This window comes from Pinus tabuliformis, chromosome 6 (assembly GCF_031772625.1).
Source record: "Pinus tabuliformis cultivar Carrire ecotype Pingquan chromosome 6, CPIR1, whole genome shotgun sequence".
NCBI lineage: Eukaryota > Viridiplantae > Streptophyta > Pinopsida > Pinales > Pinaceae > Pinus > Pinus tabuliformis.
This window is the reverse complement of record NC_142292.1, coordinates 441,091,593-441,119,059: the sequence shown is the minus strand read 5'-3', so window position 1 is coordinate 441,119,059 and position 27,467 is coordinate 441,091,593. Positions and strand designations below refer to the sequence as shown.

At 34.0% G+C, this 27,467-nt stretch overlaps 1 protein-coding gene across 1 annotated transcript; it reads right to left on the bottom strand.

Annotated features, from left to right (window-relative positions):
* Positions 1-14,023: 14,023 nt before the first annotated feature.
* Positions 14,024-17,514, bottom strand: LOC149259183 (uncharacterized). Its single transcript, XM_089375035.1, has 4 exons — positions 17,241-17,514; positions 15,853-16,532; positions 14,906-15,325; positions 14,024-14,749 (listed from the first exon to the last, which is right to left on the bottom strand). Exons 1-4 carry the CDS (start codon positions 17,344-17,346, stop codon positions 14,675-14,677), a joined length of 1,281 nt encoding a protein of 426 aa, XP_089231161.1. The 5' UTR covers positions 17,347-17,514; the 3' UTR covers positions 14,024-14,674.
* Positions 17,515-27,467: the final 9,953 nt, after the last annotated feature.

Genomic DNA, 27,467 nt, shown 5'->3' with positions numbered 1-27,467 from the left:
TGGAAAAGAAATAGAGTATTCTAGTGTTAACACAAATTTGGAAAAATAGGAGTTAAAGAAATGACTTAAGTCATAATCTGTTGTGTAAACCCAATAATTAGTCATTGATTAATGTTAATGTTAGGGAGAAAACTATAGAAATAAATCTATGCTATAGATTTATAGGCATATAAGTTATTAAAGTCGCAAAAATAAACCTATGTTTCAGAATTATTTCAATATGAATTATTAGAGTTGCAGCAACATGGAATGTTAGAGTTTATTCAATTGAAATTCAGAGTTGTTGCAATGTAAGTGACAACAATAAAAATTTGGATCGGCAACAAAGTAAATATTAGAGTTACAACAATCAAATTGTTAAATATCTCTAATTAACAAAATTTTTTATTTAGAAATTATTCTAACAAGTTAAGAATAAGCTATCAAACTAAAACAATTTTAAACAATTTTAAAGATTAATTATCTATATAAGATTAGAGCTAAGCTAAAGGTTACCTAGATTGTCTAGAGTCCATTTCTATGTTAGCATGTTTTTTTAGGGATCTTGGACATACATTGTGATAATGTATGGAATACATTGTGATAATCTTGTTATTGTGCCCTAATGTGATGCAAAATTATTAAAAGCACTGGATTATTGTATTATTGCATGTGTTAGTCATTTCGAGAATGTGAGATTCCTAAGGGTTGGTCTAATCATATAATGTTAACACTCCATCATCTTTTGCCAAACAAACTATAAATTCATGTGTTGTTGGGTAGTTGCTTCATCAGGGCTAGTGAAAGTTTATGTAGGACTCCTTGAAAGAATGAAGTTCCTTCATTAAGGTTATTCTTGACTCCATTTCTCGCAATTGATTAGGCACTAATCCTCATCCTAGTTTATCACATCCTACTTCTTATGTATGTATATATATATATATATATATATATATATATATATATATATATATATATATATCTATATATATATATATATATTTCTAGTTTTCTTCCTTGATTGGTTAGATTGGTAAAGTTAGGACTCTTCCTTATGGTTATTTGATATATATAGTAGCACGATGGATGGGAAGGACACATGATAATATTGATCAAACATCTGATATGATCTCTTGAAGAGTGTAATAAAGATAGTAATGAAAAATTCTAAGGGAGCTATAAATACCATGATGATACAATATTGAATCTTGCTAATTGGTTTGAAAGCTGAAGAGCATGAAGAAGAACGATAGTACAATATGAAGATAGACCATGCAAAGGGATGTTGACCTCAAAGGAAGTAAATAGAAAAAATTGACATCTTTAAAAAAGGAATATAATGATTTGTTAACTTTGATATTAATGATTTTATTAAGGTATGATTTGGCTACCTGGAAAAACATATTACAAGAAGTATAGGTTGGAAGGATAACAATTGAGATAATATGATGTATCTAAAATTGGTTGGGAACACATGGATTAAGTGGACTACACTGATAATGGCCTCAAATAATATATGGTAGAGATGTGTAAAGACAGGAAAAGTGGAAAGTCACAAAATGGTTTGTTGATCATGATGTATTCGATGTTGATCTAAAAATAAGTTCACTTTCCTAGATGGACAAAGGGAGCTAGAATTAGGTCTACATTGATTGGTTTGACAAGATAATTTTGATGAAAAATATACTAATGATGGTTTATGGAAAGTGATATAAAATATTGATGGAAAGAACAATGTCATGAAGATAGATTTAAAAAGAGTTTGGCTCCAAGACATCCAGGAAGGTCAAAGCTCGGGAATGATCTGTTGCGAGATAGAATCCATGCAACTACAACTAGATATCCACAATAAAAACATGTATATGATGAATGAGAAAAAGCTTAGTTGAGAGGGAGTAAGGATTTCCTCCCTGTTTGAGGGGGAGTAAGGATCTCTTCCCTGGTTAAGAGGGAGCGACGTGGGACACCATATTATCCATGTGTCATACTCTAGGTCAAGAATAACAATCGTAATTCTAGTGAAGGAATTGGTAGGGAGAATAGAGGATTTGATAAGAATCTAGGACCAATACTCCTTGAGGATTTGGAATCCAAGATAAGTACTAGTCATGTGGATCAATATTCTTTGAGGATAGGACAGGGTGTCAAAGATAAGCATAGCCAAAGAGGACTGATATTCTTTGAGGATTGATAGGAAAATTCCTATAAGAACATATTTAGTGAACATCCGGATGAGGTATGTGCCTTGAGAGGTTGTGGTGATAGTGTCCAAATGTATGCCTCCCAGCATTGTGCTCTAATATGGTGGAGAGTTGGAGCTTGTTAGTCAATGCCTTTCTATATTCCAAGTCGACAATGTTGGTTATGATGTTGATGTTTGATGATGTCTTACCAATCTTACTCTTCTTATGAGAATATTTCAATTTGAGAGTATTCTTGTATTTGACTACAAAATTATGAATACCTCCCTAGTTAAGAGGGAGTGTTGGAAAATGTAAGTAGGTTTTATCTTCATCACTATCATTATACTTATGTCATTTTATTTTTCATGTTAAAACAAAAAGAAGAAAATGAATTTATTATTATTATTATTTCATTATTCAAGCACATTCTTCATGTTCATAGGGTTTATTTGAGTCAAAATAGTAAATTTTGTCTCCACAAGACCAATTCGGCCCGCCAAATAAGTCGACCATTGAAGGGACCCATTCGAATTTGATCTCATGTGTTCATCACTTGGTAACTCCATTTTTGTGTGTAAGAAAGAGTAAGGAAGCAAGAAAAAATCAAAGAAGGAAAGAACAAGAATCAAAGGAGAGAGAGCAATGATCTAAGAAGAAATAAAAATCAAACTTTTATATATCTCTATTCACACGTGCGAAGTTTTGGGGCAACTCTGTGAGCTACATGGCTGAAATTATGTTTCTGTGAAGGTGCTAGGGAAAATTTGTGAAGATGCTAGGGAAACTCTATGAAGGTGTTGGGGAAACTCTACGAAGTGACAGGGCAAAAATTCTGATTGGAAGAAATTGTGACCTTCGTTGACTTGGTTGGACTTGACTTGGTTGAGGAAGGCTTGAAGGAGGGCTGACTTGGATCTTATGGAAGGTCTTGGTCTTGATTTTTGGTCTTATATTTCTCACTTTGATATAATTCTATAAGAAGAGAGGAGTTGTTTGGGTTTTCCCCCATGTGGGGTTTTTCACTGGCTTGGAGCCTATATCTTGTGTTCATTGCCTTTTATGATCTTCATGGTTTATGTTTTGGTAATTGTTTGATGAAGAAGAACATAGCATAATAATAAGAAGCCAACACATGTTCACAAGCAATTATCAAGATAGAGGAATCGACCCTAATTCGCTACCCTAGTGAGATCTCAACACTAGGAAGATTCCTTCATCATCTCTAGAATCACATTTCCCTATATTTTATTTATTTACCTTATTGTAACATTTTCTTTCGAAAATTGTAAAATGGTTAACTATGGTTGGTCTTCCCTTACATAGCTCGTAAGGATTTTTGGTATTTTTTATCCTTATTTGATCTTTTTTCAACATATAAACTACTGTGTTTATTGTTTCTCCCCAAAATCAAATTGGTAGTTGAGCTTCACAGACTAGAGATTTTGTAATATATTGAACTGTTTTATTTTTTCTTTCAACCACACCAATTCACTATTGATTTCTAGAAACAGTGAAATGTCTTCTGGTTTCATGATGTTCACAAAAATCATTGAATTAATGTGAGGTGAACTCTCTTCCTCTATCAGTTCTCAAACATTTTATCTTTAAATCTATTCCATTTTCCACTAAAGCCTTGAAAGCTTTGAATTTTTCAAAAGCTTTTGATTTCTCTTTAAGGAAAGTAACCCAAGTCATTCTTGTATAATCATCTATGAACAACATAAGCTACATTTCTCCTTTCAGAGTTTGATTTCTGATCAGTCCACAAAGGTCAGTGAATGATTTCCAAGGTCCTAGATGTTGAGTATTCTTTTTTTCGAAGAAGAATCTAGTTTGTTTTCTAAACTAACATGCCTTATAAATGACATTGTGAGGCTTTGATATTTTAGCCATGTCCTTAATGGGTTGCGCTCTTGTAACTTTTACCAAATTATAAAAACTAATATGTACCTATCTTCTGTGTCATAACCAACTTTTGTCACTTTTTCCAATATAACACTTTTCCAATTCAGATCCATAAAAAGTGTATACATTTCATTCAGTGTTGTTATCTTTTACTACTAATTTTCCTATGTTAGAATTTATAATTTCACATCTCTTGGAAACATGAGATCATACCCTTGATCGCACATTTGAATAACACTTAAGAGATTATGTGTCAAACCTTCTAGATACAAAGAATTTTGAGCCTTATTTCTTCCATTATCAATTCTAACAATCCCTTTTCCAACAATTTTTTGTAGATGCATTATTACCAGGATTTACTTTGCCTGCATTTAACTCTATAAGTTTGATGAACTTACTCTAATGTCATGTCATGTGCCTTGAACAATCGTAGTCAACAAACCATTTATTTTCATGTTTTTGAGCATACAACATGATACCACACTTTTCCTGATTTTCTTCTCTCTTCCATGCAATTGTATTTTTATGGGGAGATTCTTCCATCCCTTAATTATGAGATTTGAATAGGTTGCTCCTGAAATCTCATCCCTTATGCCCAAAGTTGTTTCATGTGTAGGATTAAACATAATTCAACAGAGGGAAAAATAATTCCCTTTTGTAGTACCATATTTATACAAACCCTTAGATTTTTTGCTTAAATAATTATTCTTCAAGGATTCTCTTGTTTCATAAATTTGTCTTGCATAGGATCTATAGTCAACTACATTATGACCAAAATTATTGCATGAGTAACAATATCCATAAAAGAAAGTTTGGTACCTAATGAATATCCCCTTCTGCTATTTCTATCTTTCCTGCCTTCTTTGCCATAGTGTGATTGATTCATAGTTTCAATTGACCCTATTTTTGTTGATTGCTTCGCCTCTTCCTTGTCTCTTTCTAATTCTTTTCTTAAGAGAATAATTTCTTGTTCTTTTTCTCTTAACTTATTTGACAATATATCATTTATCCTTTTAGTTTCTTCTAGTTTATTTTTCAGAAAGATGACAGAGTCTGCATCGCAGTCTTTATCCTTATTTTCTTGTAGTTGTTTTTTCTAGTTGATCTAACTTATTTATTATAGATCGTAGTTCTTCCAAGGCACTTATGAATTCTCCTTCAAGTCTCACTTCTACTTATTTTTCAATAGGCTAGTCATCCACTGCTATGAACAAGATCTCTCTTCTTTCATCTTTGGTCATGTTTCTAGGCTTCCTTGTATTGTCCATGATTCCTTGAATCAACCTTCTAGTAATTAACTATTCTTGAAGGAACCTACTCTAATACTAATTATGAGAATTATGATTACACTGGGGGGGATGAATGAGTGTAATGGAAAAATTAACCAACTTAAACCATTTTACAATTAATCATAATTGAAAACCCGAGAGTGCATCAATAAATACAATCATCATATCAACACATTAGAACATCAGATGTACGCAAAAACCCTTGAGGGAGAAAACCACAAATCTTCTTATCTTCTTCAATCTTTAATTACATCAATTTAATTGGAACCAACCTGCTGGAGGCAATGACTCCCAAAGTAAAATTTGCAAGAACCAACTTGTTGTAGGCTCCAAACTGATGTAGGCACCAAACTCTGAAATATGCAAGTACCAACTTGTTTGAGCCTCCAACCTAATTGAGGCATCAACCTCTGCAATATGTAGGATCCAACATCATTGAGGCACCAACCTTTGATGGAGGCACCCACCTCCTTCACAAAACCAAAGTGGACCAATTTTCAAAATATTTCAAACTGGATCCACAAGCTCAATAAGAAAAATACCTCTTCCAAATCTGATCATATCAATGTAGCTTCAACCATTTCTTCATTTCTTGTTTCAACAATAAACCTATTCATATGACCTAAAACATTTTCACAACAATGAAAGAAATACAGATTCTCATCCTCAAAAACTTGTCTTCATGACTTTTCATGTCCCCATTTTAGATTACTATAATTTTTTTCAAAGCCCTCAAAATAACCCATAAAAATTAAACTTCAATAGAATGCACCTTTCTGATCAATTATCTATAAAATACACTTTTTTCAGTGCACGTTCAACAAAATGCTCTATGATTTTCCGTGACCTCTCGTGGCTCAACAAGACACAATACCAACTCTGCTACTACATCCTTCATTTATGCCATCCTTAAAAAATTGTTTTAATTGTGAGTCAAACCATATAACTAAAACATAGTGCTAAGACTTAACCTCGGAACGGAGTGCCACATTGTGTGTTATGCCAACCAACTAGTCACAATTGTACAACGTTATATTTCATGGACTTAACCTTACAATAGAGGGCCACATCTACCAACCATAACTCACAGCTCGACCTCGTAATAGAGGGCCACATCAACCACAAGTCATAGTTCATCCTCATGTCAAACCACAACTAGTGAAGACCATAAGTCACATATCAACCTCATAAGAGAGAGCCACTTCAACCACAACTCGTCATCACCTCAATCAATAACTAGAGTCAGCCATAAGTCAAACTTTGGCGTCGTAACAGAAGGCCATGTCAACCACAAGTTACAACTTGTCCTCATAAGTAATAGATCGACCTCCGAAAAGGGAGCCACATCAAAGCACAAATAGTGCCAACCATAAGCCAAGTCTTGACCTCATGACTTCTTGTAGCCAAGAACTATAACACGTCACTCAATCCATGATGAAAAACTCTCTATTTTTTTTTTCCATATGTAAAAACAATGACATATTCCTCCATGCAATCAAATCTCATATATATACATGTGTAGGGATGATGTTGATATGGGGCCGACCTTAAAATTTTTCTATGACCACACTATGTGATTCGGTCCTTAGGGGTCCATAGTCAAACTTATGTTGATGTTAGCACGACATCATTAATGCCACATGGAATTATTTGAATGGTGTCGTGTGTCACCTAGATTTGGCCCTGTTATCCATCCAAAAATGTTGATTGGACATGCCATGTGGCACCTTCCCATGTTGTCATGTCATCCACCATACTGCGACTTCATCAAGGATGTGTATGCTCACACTATCACCTATGTGCCAATCTCATGTTGTGACTTATCACTATGCTACCACCTATGTGCCAATCTCATGTTGGGACTTATCACTATGCTACCACATGTGACTAATATGGTGTCGCCACCTATGCATCCAAATTGAAGGGCCACATAATCAATCACCTATGTTGGGGGTTCCATTTGGCATCTAGTTAATGGGTCCACCTGATTGACACCTACCATGTGTTATAATTTCATTAGTTGGAGAATATCCACATGGAAGTCACAAGGGGCGCAACCTCTGTTAAATGTTATACAACTATACACATGATCCACCTTTTGTCCCCCAAAACTCATCCATAACCATTATATCTTCATGAAGATGCACATAAGATAATGTCATTAAACATCACATAGGTTTGCATGCCAACAATCATTGATTACATATGAGTGAACTGACCTACCCCGAAGACACACAAGCTTTAACGATTTGGTGTTTTGTTGATAAATTTGGTTTTTTGATCCCTTTTAACAAATGTCATTTTCAAACTGGATTATCTTCTCATCCTGGAGGAGTTTGACCAAGTTGAATATATTGTTGGAAAGGTATCAAAGAGGACTATCCAACCAGAACATATATATACTCATTTCGATTATCACAACTTCAACAAAATCTCAATAGTATTTATGCCATCATATATTCCTATCATCCCTAATATTGGTTGTCATCAATGAAAATAGTATGTCCAATAGTATCCTTGTTTTGATATCCAAAATGTCATACTTCCTTTGACATCAACAACATGACATTGGTTGTCATCAATGACAAAAAATTTCCCAACAATTATTGGTTTAATTAAATATGTTTATAATTCTATAACAATTTATCCACAATTATGCATTACAATAATAAAATTTACACATTATCTTCAAGGTTCCTCTTTTATGCTTAATGAGGTGATTTCAAGCATCTTTATCATATAATGAAACTTATTTATTGGTAGTGATTTGTTAAATATATAACAGGTTGATTATTTGTTTTATTGTTTTATTTCAATTTGTAGTTTTTCCACATGATGTTTTATGAAATGATAGTTGATATCAAAATGTTTGATGTGACTATGAAATAATATATTTTTCTTATGAACTATGAAACACTCAGATTTTACTTAAGAAAACTGTAGATATGTTATCACAATAAATAATTATGACACCTTTTTGTTCTTATTTCAAATATACCAATATTCTCTTGAGCCAAATAAATTTACATGTTGTTGGTCTTGTTGCAATACACTCTACCTCTATATAAAATAATGAAGCAATTGGTTGTTACATAAGCTGAAGTAGTTTTTCTCTCATATAAATATCCATACCAAACATTATATATACAACCAACCAAAAAGAATATTAGTTTATGTATACCAATGTCAAAGTGCTTATTCCACATAGATACATCAAAATTCCTTTTATTGCTCCAAAATAAATATCACTTGGACTTTGTATGAATATAGAAATTATACTCAATGTTGGCATAATATCAAGTATAGTGGTAATAAGATACACGAAATTTCCTACTAAAATCCTATAGGATTTAGCATATATTTTTTTTTGCTCATTTATTTTAATAGGCGTGCTCATGGTTTATTATATTTTATTTTTGATTTGTGAAGAAGATCTATACCATATTTTTCTTATCCAATACAAAACAATAATTCATTTTCCTCACTTCAATGCCAAAAAAATGCATTAAATTCAAAACAATCACTTGAATTTCAATCATCATAGCTTATTTGAACTCTATTAACATATTACTTAAGGATGCATATATGAAGTTATCTACATATAAACAATAAGTATATACTTTATACCAATTAAATTGATATATAATGCAGATGCAATTTAATTTAAATGTTAAATCTCATTATTATTATTATCCTTGTATATTGTGTTATTGGGGCTTGTTTAAACCCACAAAGAGTTTTTTCTAAATTTTAAATTGTATGTCCATTTTTTACAAATTCATGTTATTAGGGTTGATCAACATAAACTTCTTGTTTTAAAACATCATTCAAAAATGAAAACTTCATGCAAACTAGTAAACAACCCAATTATATTATGCTTTTAATATCAAAATGATCCGAATGGAAAATGGCATCAACCCATGGTACTCATCCACCCATATTATTCATCGACCCATGGAGTTTACCCATGGTATTGTAAATGGCATCCACCCGTGGTATTGTAAAATCCACCCATGGTATTCATTCACCCATGGAATTGACCCGTGGTATTGTAACTGAAAAATACTATAAGTAACAAGTCACAATTTGTAAAAGGACAAATGGTCCGCCACAATGTAGCCTCTACAGTTCAGAGGCATGTAGCCACACATATCTTCTCAGAGATAAGCTACCATCGCCCTAGCTGGTTTATTTCCACTGCATATCTGTGTTATGGTTATCTCTGTATTTTGTGGCATTCCTGTTTAAATCCAAATCAATCGGTTTTAATAAAAAGTTTCTTTGTGGTGTTGCTTTTTGGGCATTCTCCTTTTTTTCTTCTGGCATTTCAAGTTTTCAGATCTTGGGGGTCTCTCCTCCCCAAGATCCATTTCAATCTTTTAGATCTTGGGGGCCTCCCCCTAAGATCTGGATTAGTGGTATCAGAACAGGTTATGATTCCATGGGAATGAGGGTTTGATGCATATTTCAGTTTCAAATTTTGCAGCAATATTCAACAAACTTCAGGCATGTGCTACAACCTCCATGGAGCACTTTTCTTGGGGCAAGCAGGAAGAATTTTTCTATTCTCATTTTTTGCAAGAATTTTTTTTGGGCGGCGACTTTGCAGATCAGATCTGAAACATTTGGTATAGAATTTACAAAAACAAATACCAGATCTGGATTCCTCTAAAAAAATCACCCAATTTCAAAAAAAAAATGGGTCGAATCAGAGTTTGGATGTGGGAGATATCGTTGATTTAAAATTAGCTATTTTATCAGAATTTTTGTGATGGCAGAACTGTTGCAGTGTGAATCTGAGATCTCAGAGTGTCCAGATAGGGATTTCCAACCCATGGGAAGATGCAAAATGATCCTTCTGCTTCTAAAAATAGGTTATAATAAATATTCTGAGTTATATTGGCCGAGTTATGTCCATTTTAACTTTGGAGCAGCATTCGAAGTGGGTTTCCACTGGAGACGTGCCCTCCTACCCCACTTTAGTAGGCACCTGCTTCACATTCATCAGTAGCAGCATTCGGCTTGGGTTATTTGGAGACATGCCCTCCCACCCCAGGCTATGTAGTCACTTGTTACTTCATCAGCAACCAACATCATGGTTATGGGTCAACCGCATAAAATCCTTGTCATCGAAATCCATTTGCTAGGCCGCACACTGTCAGAATCATAGTTGGTCACAAGCATTACAGGGTATCTCTATCCTCGGATCTTCGTTTATCAGGGTTTTGGGTTAACCACATAAAACCCTTATCTTCAGTGGCTCTTCATATTCAACAAAGGCTTTGCAGGAGGAAACTTTATGCAATGGGGACCATTGCTTCTTAAGGAGGGAGGAATGATCCGAATGGAAAATGGCATCAACCCATGGTACTCATCCACCCATATTATTCATCAACCCATGGAATTTACCCATGGTATTGTAAATGGCATCCGCCCGTGGTATTGTAAAATCCACCCATGGTATTCATTCACCCATGGAATTGACCCGTGGTATTGTAACTAAAAAATACTATAAGTAACAAGTCACATTTTGTAAAAGGACAGATGGTCTGCCACATTGTAGCCTTTACAGTTCAGAGGCATGTAGCCACACATCTCTTCTTAGAGATAAGCTACCATCACCCTAGCTGGTTTATTTCCATTGCTGTTTGTAAACATATTTCAGTATTTTATATTAATGAAATGAAGTATTATTTCCGCTACATATCTGTGTTATGGTTATCTCTGTATTTTGTGGCGTTCTTGTTTAAATCCAGATCAGTCGGTTTTAATAAAAAGTTTCTTTGTGGTGTTGCTTTTTGGGCATTCTCCTCTTTTTCTTCTGACATTTCAAGTTTTCAGATCTTGGGGGTCTCTCCTCCCCAAGATCCATTTCAATCTTTTAGATCTTGGGGGCCTCCCCCCAAGATCCGGATCACAAAATAATTTTTATTATATTTAGTCTTGCAATAGGGGCATATGTTTCATTGTAGTATATCCCTACTACCAAGCAAACCCATTTGCAACTAAATTGGTTTCTTCTTTCATATGGATCCAGTAATTGCATACTTTGTTTTGTACACTCATTTTACTCTAATGACCTATGTTTAAGGTTCCATAAACTCCTATGTTTCATTCCTTGATTGAAATATTTTCATCTATTGCTTTGCACCATGTTTCTCATTTTATCTTTTTTAGAAAACCTTAAGTAGTTATGCTTCAATTTGAGACATTAAAGCAAAACTAAAATATAGATAAATTTTATTGAAGGGCGGACTTGAAACAAGACTTTGGAAAACATGATAGGCGTATGTAGTCTAAGAAGTCCTTGGACTACTACTTGGATTTGTAGAAACATAAAATTCATCTTTTTTCATAAAAATTCTTGATTTTCCTTGTTCCACTCTTTAATACCATTTTCATTATTTTTTCTTGAAACACATTACAACTAATCAATATATTTTTAGTGAGTAGATTATATAATCCATAAACATGTGCCTCCTCACAATAGCCAATTTGTTATCATTTTTTAACCTTTTTTATTTAGTAATAATATGAGCATATGTGATACAACTAAAACACTTGCAAATGTGCAACAATATATTTTCTTCCATGCCATGTCTAATATGGAGACATATTTTGTACACCTTTTGTTAGAAATTCATTAAGAAAATGAACAAATATAATTACAACTTCAACTCAAAATGTATTGGAAATACTTTTTGTTTTCAACATATTCCTAGCTATCTTAATACATGTTTGATTCTTCCATTACACCACACCATTTTATTGGGGATCATAACTAGATGTGGATTGCCTATGAATGCCATTCTCTTTCCAATCATCAAACTCATTAGAATTAAATTCTGCCCCTCTATCTATGTTTAATTTCTTTAAATAGTTGAAAAAATACAAATGCATCCAATTTTCCTTTACTAAAATATACCCATGTTCTTTTATTAAATCATTCACAAAATTAATAAAGTAATTAATTTTGTTGAGTTACAAAGTTTGCAGGGAGATATATATATTTTTACTTGCCACCTGGTTTTATTTGCTCTCTGAGATGTTCTCAAATTAGAACTGGCTAAGAATGCATTTTTCACAAACTTAATTTTTTAATCATTATTATGTAATAATTTTAAACCATTTATATTTAGATGTCTATATATCAGGGGCCATCATTATAGAGAATTTTTAATTAAAATTTAATGTATTATTTGCTTCACAAGAGAAATTGAAAAAAATTATTATAATTTTCAGCATATTTATTTTTTCTTAATTTATTTGATTTTTTTAATCTCACACACACACACACACACACATATATATATATATTTTTAAAAATAACAAAATGTTCATTTTCAATAAGCTTCTCCACACTATCCTAAACATAAGACATAAAACTTCAATACTATGTTTTAGTTAATGTTTTTTTTTCTATTTTTTTCTCATTGCAATTGTTATTTTACTTTTTTAATTGGTTTGTTATCAACCCAACAATTTTTCATATTTTGTAGATTCATCTAGTTTTACAAAGCTACTTTGTTTTTAATTAGTTGGTTGGTTGTGATAACCACCCTTCAGAAGCGAAACCTTATTGAAAACCTCTTAGGTGAATGAAAAAGCCAAAAATAAAGCCTCTACATCTCAATTTTCTTTGTAAAAATTAAGTTTTTATTTTTGTTTTTAATTAAATTACTAAATAGTAATAATACTAATATCAAAATTTGTAGCCCACGGGGCTTTGGATTGACCGTGAATGAGTATTCAAATCCCCCGTAGGTGCTTAAGTAGTATTATATAGAAAGAAAAAAAATTATCAAAATTAGTAAATTTAAAAGAAAAAATATTTAACAATTTTTTAATCTCTAAAATCTTCTCCCTAATATCTAATTTAAATCACTATTACTATAACATTGCTGAAAAAATCTTAAATAAAATTTAAAAGAATTATAACAAATATTTTTTCTGCTTTGATTTTATTAAAGATCTCCTATAAATCATACTTATTCAATGAAATCAGCTTTTATTTTCTTCTTACTTAATTTTTTTAGATTTAGCTTTACCTAACAAAATTTTAAAATCAACCCAATAAATTTAACTGTTATCCACAAATTTATTATTCATACATTATTTTCTTCTTAATTAATTTTTTTAAGATTTCACTTCACCCAACCAGAGCTTAAAATCAACTCATTAGATTTAACTGTTATCCACAAATTTATTATTCATACAAAGAAACAAGATTTTTATTTAATATTTTAAAAACAATAATTTTCATTTAATTATTACCTTAAATTCTAAATTTTAGTACACTTCTATCAGCATTTTGAGTTATTCATGAATGCATCGCAACTTGCTCTATATGGAATATTGAAATATTGAATGAGAATCAATTATTATTACTTAAATAACGAAAAAAAACAACAAATTAAACATCGAATAACACTCAATAGTTAGATATTCTTACTTCTTATTAACCCATCAAACCATAAAAAATATTTTTATATAAAAATGAGACTGTTACACATCATTTGACACTAATTTTAACTAACTTCAACTTGTGTTATAGCACTCAATAGTTAGATATTCTTACTTCTTATTACTCCATCAAACCATAAAAAAATATTTTTACGTAAAAATAAGACTGTTACACATCATTTGACACTAATTTTAACTAACTTCAACTTGTGCTACAGCATTTTATTCAAATTCTGGTGACAACTCTGTAATAATGTACCAGCAATTACATATTACAATAACAAAAAAATAAACAATATCTAAAATAACAGTGGAAGTCCAGCGATAAGGTTTGTCCCTCACAGTCCTAATACGCAAGCAGAATACTGGGAATCAAAGCATGCCGGTGGTTGACATCCCCGTCCTCCCTGAATGATCTCAGGGTTGTTATTTCACAGTCATAACAGCTTGGATATCCTTACCCTAAAGCTACTGTTGTAGGAACTGGGTATTTATTTCAAACCCAAAAGGCCCAGAAAGCGGCACCAAGAAGGTTACGTTTCAAACAGAACGTTACAACTGGACTATTTAATTATTAGGCTTTGCGAAAAAAGCTCTCTGAATCAACGAACCTTGGCTGCAAAGAAATCATGTTACCGCCGAAGGGCAGTACTTCGAGAAACTTGGGACAAGAAACAACAACCATCATCAAAGAAACGAACATGGTGAGGGATTTAATGAAAACCGCTACAATCTGTAGAAGTTAAACTCCTAAAGAGCTGAGCTGAGCTGATGAAGAAGCCATTACCATGGAAATGAAAATTTCTGTGGGTATACACTGAATGAATAAAAGGAAGTATTCAGTGGATAGTCAATTCAAGTCGTTTTCTTTAAGAGGGCTTGTACTGTCTTGACTATGTCCTTCACTGTTAAATCGCATCCTTCTTCCATCTATTCACCACAAAAAAACAGTAATGAAAACATAAGTCAGTGAGCGAATCATGAATCTGGAAACCCATCAAAGAAAAACAACATATTCATGTGTAAAATTTCTGGAAATTAGCATTGAATCTGAGTAAGCTAGGGAGGGGATATTGAATTGATTACCAAACCATTAAATATCAAGTCGAAAGTGGTTTCCGAAAAAGAAAGGAGGTTTGCGTTCACCACTGTCAGCTGAAGCTTTTCGAGTTCTGCAAGGAAGTTGAGCAGCAAGTTTTTTCTCTTTTCGCAGTGGATATGGATAAGAACATTTCTATCAACAACTCGTGTTTCAATCTCTGTAGTCAGCCCTGTTTCTGTAACATCTTTGTTTGAGGAGCAATTAATGGAAGAAGGAGAAACGTGATCTGTAACATCTTCGCTTGAAGAGGAATCCTCCTTATCATCGCTATAGAGTTCCGTCTTCTTCACATACACAACTGGTTGCGCAGTTCTTTTGGGAGCTTGCTCTTCCAGTGCCTTGATCTTATCCTGCAGCTGCTTCACATACTTTATGGCATCGCCAAGCACCGTCGCTTTGTCTGTCTGCATTGAATCAATCTCAAATAATTAGTATTTGCTAATAACTAATTGCAGAAATTAACCCTGTGCTATTTTTTAACTAATTGCAGATATTAACCCTGTGTTTTTTTTAAAAAAATGGCAGATATTAACCATGTGCTTTCTTTTTCAACGAAAGAAATTATTGGTCGACCAGTGTAGTTTTCAACTGAAGAAATTATTGGTGCACCAGTGTAGCAGCTAGCAAGGCTCGCAACCATGTACAATCTTGCCAGGATTAGAACATGAAACCCATAAAAACCAGATTTTTTTACCTAATCATTGCACCATATCCTTACGCCACCTAACTAGTGTCTATAATCATATTTACACCAATAAAAAACAATTTTTTCTACTAACCATTGCACCACATCCTTGGTCCACTAATCGAGTGTCTATAATCATATTTTCTACTAACCATTGCACCACATCCTTGGGCCACCTAATCGAGTGTCTATAGTCATATTTTTTTGGTAAATATTCAGGTAGGGTTTTGGCCAATAACGGATTACCTTCTTGAGGCCAGGAATAATTGCAGAAAGAGCAATGAATCTCTGGCTCAGTTTCTCGCGTCGTTTCCTTTCAACCATGACGTGGTTATGTGTGTGACGCGATGCTCTGTTTGCGAGAATTCCAGAGTTCCTGTTTTCAGCAGAGCCTCCTGAAATTCGCATGTCCGAACCATGGCCTACCTCTAATAATTGGCCCGGGGATACATTAAATGCATCGACATGATGGTGGTTAATATCTGAGATGCACATATGATTATACCCTCCACAACCAACGGTTTCTGCTTCGATGCTTCCTGTCGTCGGGGCGTATGTCTCACCGTCCTTTACTTCGAAGAAGCTTGCAAAGTAATTGTTCTCAGGCGGCTGGTCTTGAAGTTTTTCTTGAGAATTTGGAACATAAAATGAGGGCGGCGTGGAAACCTTGCTCGAAAAGCCTGGAAAGGAGGATTCCCGGGAGCTAGTTGCCTTTGATTGCTTGGCAGGTCGTAATTCGTAGCTCGCATCTCCTCCGGATGGTATTATTCCCAAATGGGAAATTGTCACTGCTGGAAGCTTCACATTACGGGGATAGCCCGTGAAGTACCTGTCGGATTCGTAAGGCAAGTTCTGCTGATAGCCCATCAAAGCTTCCGGCTCTTGTGTGTCATAGCACTGTCCTGTAATAGCCGGATCTTCCATCCCTGCAAAAACAATAGATAAAACTGTAAGCTTTATCACAAATAAGTACCGTAACTTTCAAGCCTCCTTTCAGCACATCTCATTTGCACACATTTTCCAGGAGCAAACTCATATTGCAGATATGCTTTCCAAAAGAGGTGTGATTGGAACATCTGGGGTCATTTCCTGGGTTTCATATATATAAGACAACAGGGTCTACACTGGAAACTTTTATATTTTCTAAATTTAGATTTTGAATAGTCCAGAGTTAATATGTTTTTTTGGGAGGCCTGTTCATGTCGGTAACTTTTTTTTTTTTTTTGAAAAATTATAGTGAAAGTGATTGGATTTTGTTTGGTTTTTTGGTTCCAACATGCAGTTGTTAGTGATAGTGTTAAAAATCTGTTTCTATGTAAAAGCTAAGAAGATTAAAAAAACCCTAAAATTTATGTATATGTACTCTCTTTTCATATATAAAAGATAAAATGATCAGAAAAGACTAAAATCTATGTATATTTAACCTCTTTTCATATATAAAAGATCAAAAAAAAAAAAAAATTCAAAACTCCGCTTTGTCTAGCGCATAATAACATTACTCTTGCAGGAAATGAAAATCGAAACCACAGCGGATACTATTTTTGATACTACAAAATGAACTATGTTGGGTGGTGTAGTGTAATGAACAGATAAACTTTCACATAGGAATCAGGTGAAGCACTGAGGTCAATTACCTGAATCACACCACCACAATGCAAATATTAAAGAGAAATCGAGACCAATACCAGATAGGTATATGACTTGGAACAAAACTTCGACTGTGAAGGGTACTGTAATCATATGAACAACCGTTTATGCCAGTCCGACAACAACTGAGCGAATGACATTTCCATCTTCCAGTGAATTTAAGAAATCAATGGTAATCAACAATCATACGCCCCGGGATTCGGAACTTGCAGGAGATGATAAAGATAGCTGAGTGACGGAAAGCCATATAAAATATGATTATAAATTGTTAAATTCAATTATGGTTTTTTCTCTTATTTATTGGCTTAAATTTCAAGGGATATTTTTAGGCAATTGTGATAAGGTTGGAGAAATAAACTCCCACCAAGTTTAAGAAATAGTCTCTCCATCAAGCTTAAGAAAGAGATTCTCTGCCACGTGGAATATGGATTTTTGGTAAAACATAAAACACAATTTATTAGTATATCTGGTTTGTTCCATCTAAATTTTGCAGGAAAAGTGCAAAAATTATGAATGCATCATGATTGTGGAGAAAAAAATAAAAATAAAAATTTCAGGTTGTCTAGGGAAGGTTCAATTAGTTAATTGGAAGCTTGTGAAATAATGGAAACAACGCAACCAGGTTTAAATGTTTAAATCCTTTTGATTAATTCAAACCTTGTAGAATAGTAGAAACAAGGCCACCCAAATTCAAATCAATCAAACTTTGTAAAATAGTAGAAACAAGGCCACCCAAATTCAAATCATCTTAAAGTAACCCAGTTTAAAACAAGGAGCACAAGTTGTAAACGGTTGAAGATACAAAAAAAAATAAAACTAATCTGAAGAAAAATTTCATCATCAATTTGATTAATTCGAATTTCACTTGTGAAATAGTAGAAACAAGACAACCCAAATTCAAATCTTCTGAAGATACCAAAAAATAAAACTAATTTGAAGAAAAATTTCATCATCAATTTGATTAATTCAAATTTTGTGAAATAATAAAAACAAGACCACCGAAATTCAAATCCTCTTAAAATAACCAGATTTAAGACCAGGAGCAGAAGTTGTAAACCCTTGAAGATACCAAAAAGAATAGAACTAATTTGAAGAAAAAATTCCATCAACAACTTCGTTACAATAAAATTATAGACAAGTTTTAAAAAAAATTAGTCATGGAAGTTAATGAGGATTCTTTGATTCGTTATCTTACTTCGAATAGACCATTGTGATCTAAAGACTGTGATCAATCTGCACACCGAAGCCTTCTGGTTTCCACACGTTGAGATAAGCCTTTTGGTTTCCACACGTTTAGATAATTATAGGCCCCGCAAACATATGCACCGAAAGCTAACTGATTCATTGACCCACATTACTAGAATGGAATCTCGCCATGATTGAAAAATAAAAATAAAAATCAGCTGAATTTGAAAATAGGTTTAATTCGGCGGTATAAAAATATAGGATTGAAGGGAAATTTTTAAAATACCTAATAGATCTCTGCGATTCAAAATCTTGAATTTCAATACAAATAAATTGGAGAACTAATTTGAAGAAAAATTCCATCATCAACTTCGTTACAATAATTATTGGAAATTGTAATTACAGAATTGAAGGTTGAAACTGCTAATGATAGCAGCAAGTTATGAAATAGTTGGAATTGCTTATGAAGTGATGTGTGAACAGGCAGCAGCTGAGTTTGAGTTTGATAGAGATAAAGTTATCAATCTAAAAATTGGAATTGTTGATTTTAAATTTCATGAAGAACCATTAACTGATAATGAGTGGTGTGGTGGTTGCACATGATACAATAGAAATTCTTATGGTTAAGTAGTAAGTCAAAACACAGATCATAATCAAATCAAGTCAAGTCCAATCTGATCAAATTTGCTGGTTCAATACAAGAATTGCAACTGCTGTTATTGTATTGTATGTGAATTTTTGTTTTCCTTGTCTTTCCAACCAATAAAATGACAAATTAAAAAAAAAAAAAATGAAATTTAATTCAAAATATTTTATTCGTTATTGGAAGTTTATTCGTTATCTTACTTCCAATAGAAAAATGTGATCTAATACTGCACAATCAATCTGCACACCGAAGCCTTTTAGTTTCCACATGTTTAGATAATTGCAGACCCGCAAACAACGAAAGCTAACTTATCCATTGACCCACATTCCTAAAAATGGGATCTCTCAAGATATTATCTTTCTTTCATTATCAAATACTTTAAATCACATGAAATTCAAAAAAAATATAGGAAATGAATTTGAAACACTGACTTTCTTTGCAAATTGTTAAAATAAGATAATTACTTCTGCATTTAGATAAAAATAGAGAGTCAGATAACTGAGTGATTGCATGATTGAGTGTTTGAGTGTTGAGTCAAGTGATAGATCACTTTGAGTGTGTGATTGCATGTAGTTGCATGTCAAGATATTTTAGGCAGTGAGATAATTAGAAAAATTTTAATACCCTTTCATTGTTATCATTATGTTATGTTTTGTGAGATCAATAAAAAAGCAGCAGCTCATATTTTAGGTGTGAATTGTGTTTTTTTTTTGTCTACTTTACCTTTCCAACAAATTGATATGAGAGCAATGTTTAATCAATTAAATTGCAAACTCTGATAAAAATGAGCATCCGCCGCAGTCTGCAGAGTCCCACCATGTAAAGAGTATCAAAAGTGTTTTGGCATCATAGCCACCACCGTGAGCAATAGAGTTGCGGTCTGTGAGTCACCTTACAAAACCACAACAGAGCCAAAGAGGTAGAGAGCCTGCAGCCATAGCTTGCAATGCCAAAGTGTGTGAGGAGAAGTCACGGAAAAAAATTCTGCCCAAGCATCCACAACTGTCATCAGTCCTCTGAGGATCGATAAGGCCTCGATAGTTGCAATGGACTCCAAGGAAAGTGAACACAACAAAATAAGCACGCTCTTTTTGAAAAGTAAAGAGTAGGGTATACGTGAAAACTAAGTTTGAGATTTATTGCATGGATAAAGGCTTTTATTAATTGGTTTATGAAGATGTATAAAAAGATTTTTTTTTAAAAGGTGCGGTGAAAAGTTGTTTTAAAGTTTTTTCAAATATTTTTTTTAAGGTGGTTTTTTTTGTTTTTTAAAGGGTGTTTTTAAATAAAAAATTTAAAGTTTTTAAAAGGGTATTTAAAAAAAAAATGCAAAGTTTATTAAAGGAGAAGTCTTTTAAAGTTTTTTTAAAGAGAAATTTTTGGAGAAAGATGGTTTTCTCAAATTTGCAACCCCAGTTCTCACTGGGAAAGATTATGATGTGTGGGCCATTAAGATGTGGGCCATTAAGATGGCGACCATGTTGTAGGCACAAGATGTTTGGGATTATATGAAGTTTGAGTTCTCAGAACCTATGAACAAAGAAGAAGAACAAGCTCTCACTAATACAGAGATGGAACAATGGAAGAAAGACAAGAATAAGAATAAACATGCGTTGCAGCTTATTCAACAGGGAGTGGACCTAGCAGTGTTCCAGAAGATTATGACCACGTCTTCAGCAAAAGTAGCATGGGATACTTTGGCGACAAACTATAAAGGTATGGCCAAAGTCAATACTGTTAAGTTGCAGAATACTAAGAGAGATTTTGAAAATCTGCAAATGAAAGAGACAGAGGACATCGATTCTTTCATGAATCGGGTCATAATAGTTGTAAATCAATTAAAGATTTATGGTGAAGATATAAAAAATCAAAGAGTGGTTGAGAAGGTTCTCCGATCTTTGTCTACCAAATTTGATGTTGTGGTAGCAGCTATCAAAGAAGCCAAGGATTTGGCATCATTAACAGTTGATGAGCTTATGGGATCATTTCTATTGCATGAGGCAAGGGTAGACAAAAATAAGGATTCCACTTTAGAGACGGCTTTCAAAAGTCAGATTTCTATTTCAAGAGATAGAGGTTGAGGCAGAAGTAGAACGAGAGGTAGAGGACGAAGCAGAAGATATGGTGGTCAAAGAGATGACCGAAAAGATCATGAACATGCAAATGGAAGCAACTACAAAAGCTTCAACAATAATCAAAGAGTTGACAAATCAAAGGTGAGATGCTATTACTGCAAATTTGGTCATTTTGCTCGTGATTGCAGGAAGAAAATAGTTGATCAAGGAAACCTGAGAGCTAATGTCACTACAGAGAGTACTAACTCTATGTTCCTAGCTTGCCATGCCATGCATGAATCTTCTGCTAGTGTGTAGTTGTTAGACAGTGGTTGCAGTAACCACATGACAGGCAACAAGGATTTGGTTGCAAATTTCGATCAATCTGTGAAAACAGAGGTAAATTTGGGGATTGACAAGACTGTGGAAGTAGATGGCAAAGGAGTGGTCAACATTCTAACCAAGCAGGGGGAGCTGAAGACAATCTCAGAGGTATATTATGTTCCTAGTCTCAAACATAATTTGTTAAGTGTTGGTCAATTGACACATAAAAGATACAGAGTTATCTTTCAAGGTCAAGAAGTTGTTATATATGACAAGCCCCCAAGCAAGCAACTAATAGCAAAGGTGCAGATGACGAGGAATAGACTCTTTCCTCTCATTTTGAATTACAGTGGTCAGGTGAGTTCTTTTACAGTTGCATGTTCTGATGATTATTGGTTATGACACTTTTGATTTGGACACTTGCACTTTTCTGGTTTAAGATTGTTGCAGCAGAAACATATGGTCAGAGGATTACCTCCCATCAAAGAGCTTGCTAGTACTTGTGAGTGTTGCATCTTGGGAAAACAACACCGTGAAAGTTTTCCAAAGAGAGTTGCATACAGAGCAAAGCAACCTCTTGAACTAGTGCATACAGACTTGTGTGGACCTACGAGGACACAGTCGATTGGTGGAAGTTGCTACTTCCTCACTTTCATTGATGACTACAGTAGAAAAACTTGGGTTTACTTTTTGAAGCAGAAGTCTAAAACTTTTGCAAAGTTCAAAGAATTCAAAGCCTTAGCAGAGAACCAAAGTGATCAACAGATCAAGGTATTTAGATCAGATCGTGGTGGAGAATATGACTTAAAGGCATTCCATGATTACTGAAAACAACATGGGATCAAAAGACAGTTTACAACTAGGTACACACCGCAGTAGAATGGTGTAGCAGAGAGAAAGAACTGGAAAATTATGAACATGGTAAGAAGCATGTTGAAAGACAGAAACTTGTCTAATGAGTATTGGGCAGAAGCAGTTGCATGTGCTATTTATGTGATCAACAAATCTCCTACAAAGAGTGTGATGAACAAAGTACCAGAACAAGCATGGTCAGGTATGTATTGCAGCGTATCTCATCTCAGAGTATTTGGATGTGTAGCTTATGCACATGTGCCTAAGGAGGAAAGAGGCAAATTGGATGATAAAAGTGAAAAATGCATATACATTGGTTATAGTGAGCAATCAAAAGCTTACAAATTGTATAACCCTGTCTCAAAGAAGACCATAATTAGCAGAGATGTTGTGTTCAAGGAACAAGAGTCATGGAATGGAACTGTAGACAAAACAATTGATGCACAAGTGCCACTGATGGAAGAAGATGATGTAGCAGAAAAGGTGCGGCAAGAATCACAAGTGAAGACACCAAACAAAGACACACCAACAAGGACTCCAAGATTTCTAGAGAAGCATGGTCCTCAAGCAGATCACTAGATCAAGATTCTCCGAGCAATTGATCAGGTGATGAATCAAGCAATAGTAAGAGAAAGATGAGAAATTTGAAAGATATTTATGATGATTTGGATGTTAGTTCAAATTTTGCATTGTTGTCATTCCAACCTTCTTCGTTTGAAGAAGCAATCAAAGATGAAAATTGGGTGCAAGCCATAGATGAAGAAATTGAAGCTATTGAAAAGAATGACACATGGGATTTGGTTGATTTACCACAGGAAAAAAATCTCATTGGCGTGAAGTGGGTGTACAAGACAAAGTTAAATGAGAAAGGTGAAATTGACATATTTAAAGCAAGACTTGTAGCAAAAAGATTCTCGCAACAACCAGGAATAGACTTTGGAGAAACGTTTGCTCTGGTAGCCAAATTGGATACTGTAAGAGCAGTTCTAGCCACAGCAGCTCAGAACAAGTGGAAAGTATATCAAATGGATGTGAAATCAGCCTTCTTGAATGGAATTCTAGAAGAAGAAATTTATGTGTAGCAACCTCTAGGATATGAAGTTGAAAGTAACGAAGACAAAGTTTACAGGTTGAAGAAAGCGCTCTATGGACTGAAGCAAGCGCCTAGAGCTTGGTATAACAGAATTGACAGTTACATGATCAAGAATGGATTTTGCAGAAGCAACATTGAGCCTACCTTGTACACAAAGGTAAATGAGCATGGATAGATTTTGATTGTTTTCTTATATGTTGATGACATGATTTTTACAGGTGATTTTGACATAGATGAGTTTAAAGTACCCATGATGAAAGAATTTGAGATGACAGATCTTGGTCTCATGAAATATTTTCTTGGCATAGAAGTTGAGCAATCTGAAAAAGGAATCTTTATTTGTCAAAATAAATATTCCAAAGATTTGTTAAAAAGATTCAGGATGGAAAATTACAAACTTGTCCTTACACCAGTTGCAACAAGTACAAAGTTAAGCAAGGATGATGAAGGACCAGATGTCAATCCAACTTATTCAAAAGATTGGTTGGTAGTCTCATGTATCTCATAGCTACAAGACCGGATATCATGCAAGGAGTGAGTTTGATTTCCATATTTATGGAGACTCCAAAAGAAACAAATTGGAGTGCAGGAAAATGAATTCTGAGATACATAGCAAGGACTAGAGATTGTGGCATAATGTATGCAAGCACAAAAAAGAAAGAATTGATTGTATACATAGATAGTGATTTTGCAAGCAGTTTGGACGATAGGAAGAGCACTTCTCATTTTGTGTTCCACCTTGGTTCAGGTGTGATTTCATGGGCATCTAAGAAGCAGCCCATTGTGACACTTTCATCAACAAAAGCAGAGTATGTAGCAGCAACTTCAGCAGCATGTCAAACAATGTGGTTAAGAAGAGTACTTGATGGACTTAAGAAGAAACAACAAGGATCAACAACAATATATTGTGACAACACCTCAGCAATTGCACTATCCAAAAATAGTGTGTTTCATCAGAAGAGAAGCATATTGATACTAGATATCACTTTATTAGAGAACTTGTGAGCAATGGAGAAGTTCACTTGAAGCCTTGTAATTCTACTGATCAATTGGCTTACTAAGTCATTAGCACAAGATGTGTTTGAGTTTCATAGAAGAAATTTGGGTGTTGTAAGCCTAGCTGAGACATACACCAACATACATGTTTGAGTTGTCATGAGTCATGTTTTAATTTAGCAGTGGTAATTAAGGGGGAGTGTTAAAATAAGATAATTACTCCTGCATGAGGAGTTAGATAAAAATAGGGAGTCAGTGAGTGATTACATGATTGAGTGTTTGAATGTTGAGTCAAGTGAGTTAAGTGATAGACCACTTTGAGTGTGAGCCGCTCATGTTTTATGTGTGAATTGTGTTTTTAATCTACTCTACCTTTCCAACACAAATTACACTACTACACTACTATGAACATTTGTATCTATATCTATTGACATTAAATTCCACTTAGATTGTAAGCAGGCAAATCTCAATCATTAAATACTCCTCCACAGGGATCATAGAGTACATAAAAATGGCGAGCTTTCTGCTGAAATGCCTGCACAGGTTTCAGATTGCAAAATTTCAAAACAAATCGAACGTTTCCTAATAATAAAATATTAGATTACTTACCAATCATATCAGCGTGGTCACATTCCCATAATTGCTGAGCGAGTGCTTTCACAATACACTTCACTGGGAACATTTTGCTCTATTTGAAGAGGTTGCAGTGCAGAAATATACATGGGTTCAGAGAGAATTCGGACTACTTGGATCCCTGTGACACAGCACTGACCAGTACTGTACTGTGTGATAAATATAATCCACCATATACGAAAGATAAATATAGTCCTCTGTGGGACATGGCTCTGAATGCTTGCATGGCGTACTGATAAGGTCAGTTGAACTGTTCTATACCTGCACCCCGTGCTAATTACTGCCATGCCGGAATTATAGTGCCCGTATACGTTGGCTTACAACCCTACCAGGCACGGGTATATGAGAGCAATAAGCAACTGACTGAAATCCTTTGCATGCCTGTGTATACACTTCAATTAACTTAGGTTCAATGATATTCACTGAAACCTGCAAAGTATTAAATGCTCTCTAATCGAATTTTTAACCTAGATATACTTCTTAGCGCTAAATCTCCACTATTATTCAATTATAGATTAAATTTATCAAAATTATTGCAGGACAGATTATATTTATAATCGTCATGAACCATCATCACCCAATGAAGTTAGTGCATGCAAACAACATTTTCCATATTATTACTATTTATATTAAAAGGTTATAAATGAATGAATGATATATTTATATTAAAAGGTTATAAATGAATGATATATTTATATTAAAAGGTTATAAATGAATGAATGATATTTTGATGTTTCCAAAACTAAAATAGTCTATAAACTACTATACATTACTAGGTTTTTTTGACTTTTGTTTTTTTGTAATTTAATCATTTTTTGAGTTGATCCAATTTTTCTAACAGTCCTCTCACTGCAAAGACAATGTCAAGGAATTGATGCTAACATACCGCCATAACTGTCACTGATGTCTCTGAAAGTATCACATTCTAAGAGGAAATGCTTTTCTGATTCCACTACCCTTGAAGTGCAAAAAGTACACACCCGTTATTCCCAAGCTTCTTTAGGCCTCTTCAACTGTTCGGTTTCACATGGAAGTTGATGTGAGTTAGTTCTTAATTGGGCAATCAGAATCTTTGCTATCCATGGAATGCCGGCTCCAATGCACTCTTTTTGTTGGAGATCACAAGTGGGGTTGAATTCATTAACATAGTACTTCTTCTTTTTACCCAACTCTTTTCCCCATACAAGCTTACCGAACTTCTCCACAACAAAATTCTTTAACTCTTTGCTATTTGTGGAACATGGTCAATATTCCATTTTTGCATCCATTTGTTGTTTTTATCTTATCCATGGACAAAATACAATCCAATGCACTCTTTTGGTTGGAGATCACAAGTGGGATTGAATTCCTTACCATGGTACTTCTTCTTTTTATTCAACTCATTTCCCAATATAAGCTTAGGGAACTTCTCACAACAAAATTCTTTAACTCTTTGCTATTTGTGGAACATGGTCAATATTTCATTTTTGCATCCATTTGTTGTTTTTATCTCATCCATGGACAAAATAAGATGGATAATCCAATGCACTCTTTTTGTTGGAGATCACAAGTGGGGATGAATTCCTTACCATAGTACTTCTCTTTTTTACCCAACTCTTTTCTCCATATAAACTTACTAAACTCTACACAACAAAATTCTTTAATTCTTTGCTATTCATACAACATGATTAATATTCCATTTTTGTATCTATTTGTTGTTTTTATCTCATCCATAGACAAAATAAGATAAACAAAAATAAACACTGATTCTCAAAACCAAACCTAACGGATTCTAAAAATATTTTAGAATCGAATTCATATGAACAAGGTCAATTATTAGATATTCCAGAAATCCAATCCAGATTCGACAAAAAAGATACCCTACCCTCCCCTAACAGGTTTTTACTCTACAAAGCCTTTGGCCATATAAATTGTTTCACCTTCTATCACCGGACAATATATTACAGGTTTGCTGTACAAAATCTTGCTAATGTAATTGGTTTCACCTGCTATCACTTTCCAAGCCAGAGAATCATGTCAGTTTTGTTTGGAACATAAATTATTGGCTCAATGGAGGCAATCATTTTCGTATAGTCCTGTTAGTGTATTCTTCAGTTTTCAGTTTTTGAAACCCGTGAAAGGAATGAACATCGTGTGATTAAGATTTTTGTTGGCCAAGCTGGATTGACAGCAACACTATACTCTCTGCGACGTGGGCTACACGATCATCAGTCGCTTCAGGATCAGTGATCACCCGACCCTCGTCCTCATGCTAGGCCTGCCTTTATTGTGCAGAGAGGTATCTTCGTGTTTTGTCGTAGCCGATGGCAGATTCACCTCAAAATCTGTCGATAATATTTCCTTTTTATTGGAATTTAGTGAGCAGATTTGTTAGTCAATGGTTATTTGCCAGTTAAATATAATCAAAATGAATATCAGAATTGTTAAGAAA

Excerpts from the sequence above, each read along its gene's own strand:
- LOC149259183 (XM_089375035.1), bottom strand. The coding sequence starts at position 17,346 with ATGATTACAGTACCCTTCACAGTCGAAGTTTTGTTCCAAGTCATATAC. Across the intron at positions 15,326-15,852 it reads TTATTCCTGGCCTCAAGAAG|ACAGACAAAGCGACGGTGCT; the intron begins GTAATCCGTTAT and ends GATTCAATGCAG. Across the intron at positions 14,750-14,905 it reads ACTTGATATTTAATGGTTTG|ATGGAAGAAGGATGCGATTT; the intron begins GTAATCAATTCA and ends TGTGGTGAATAG.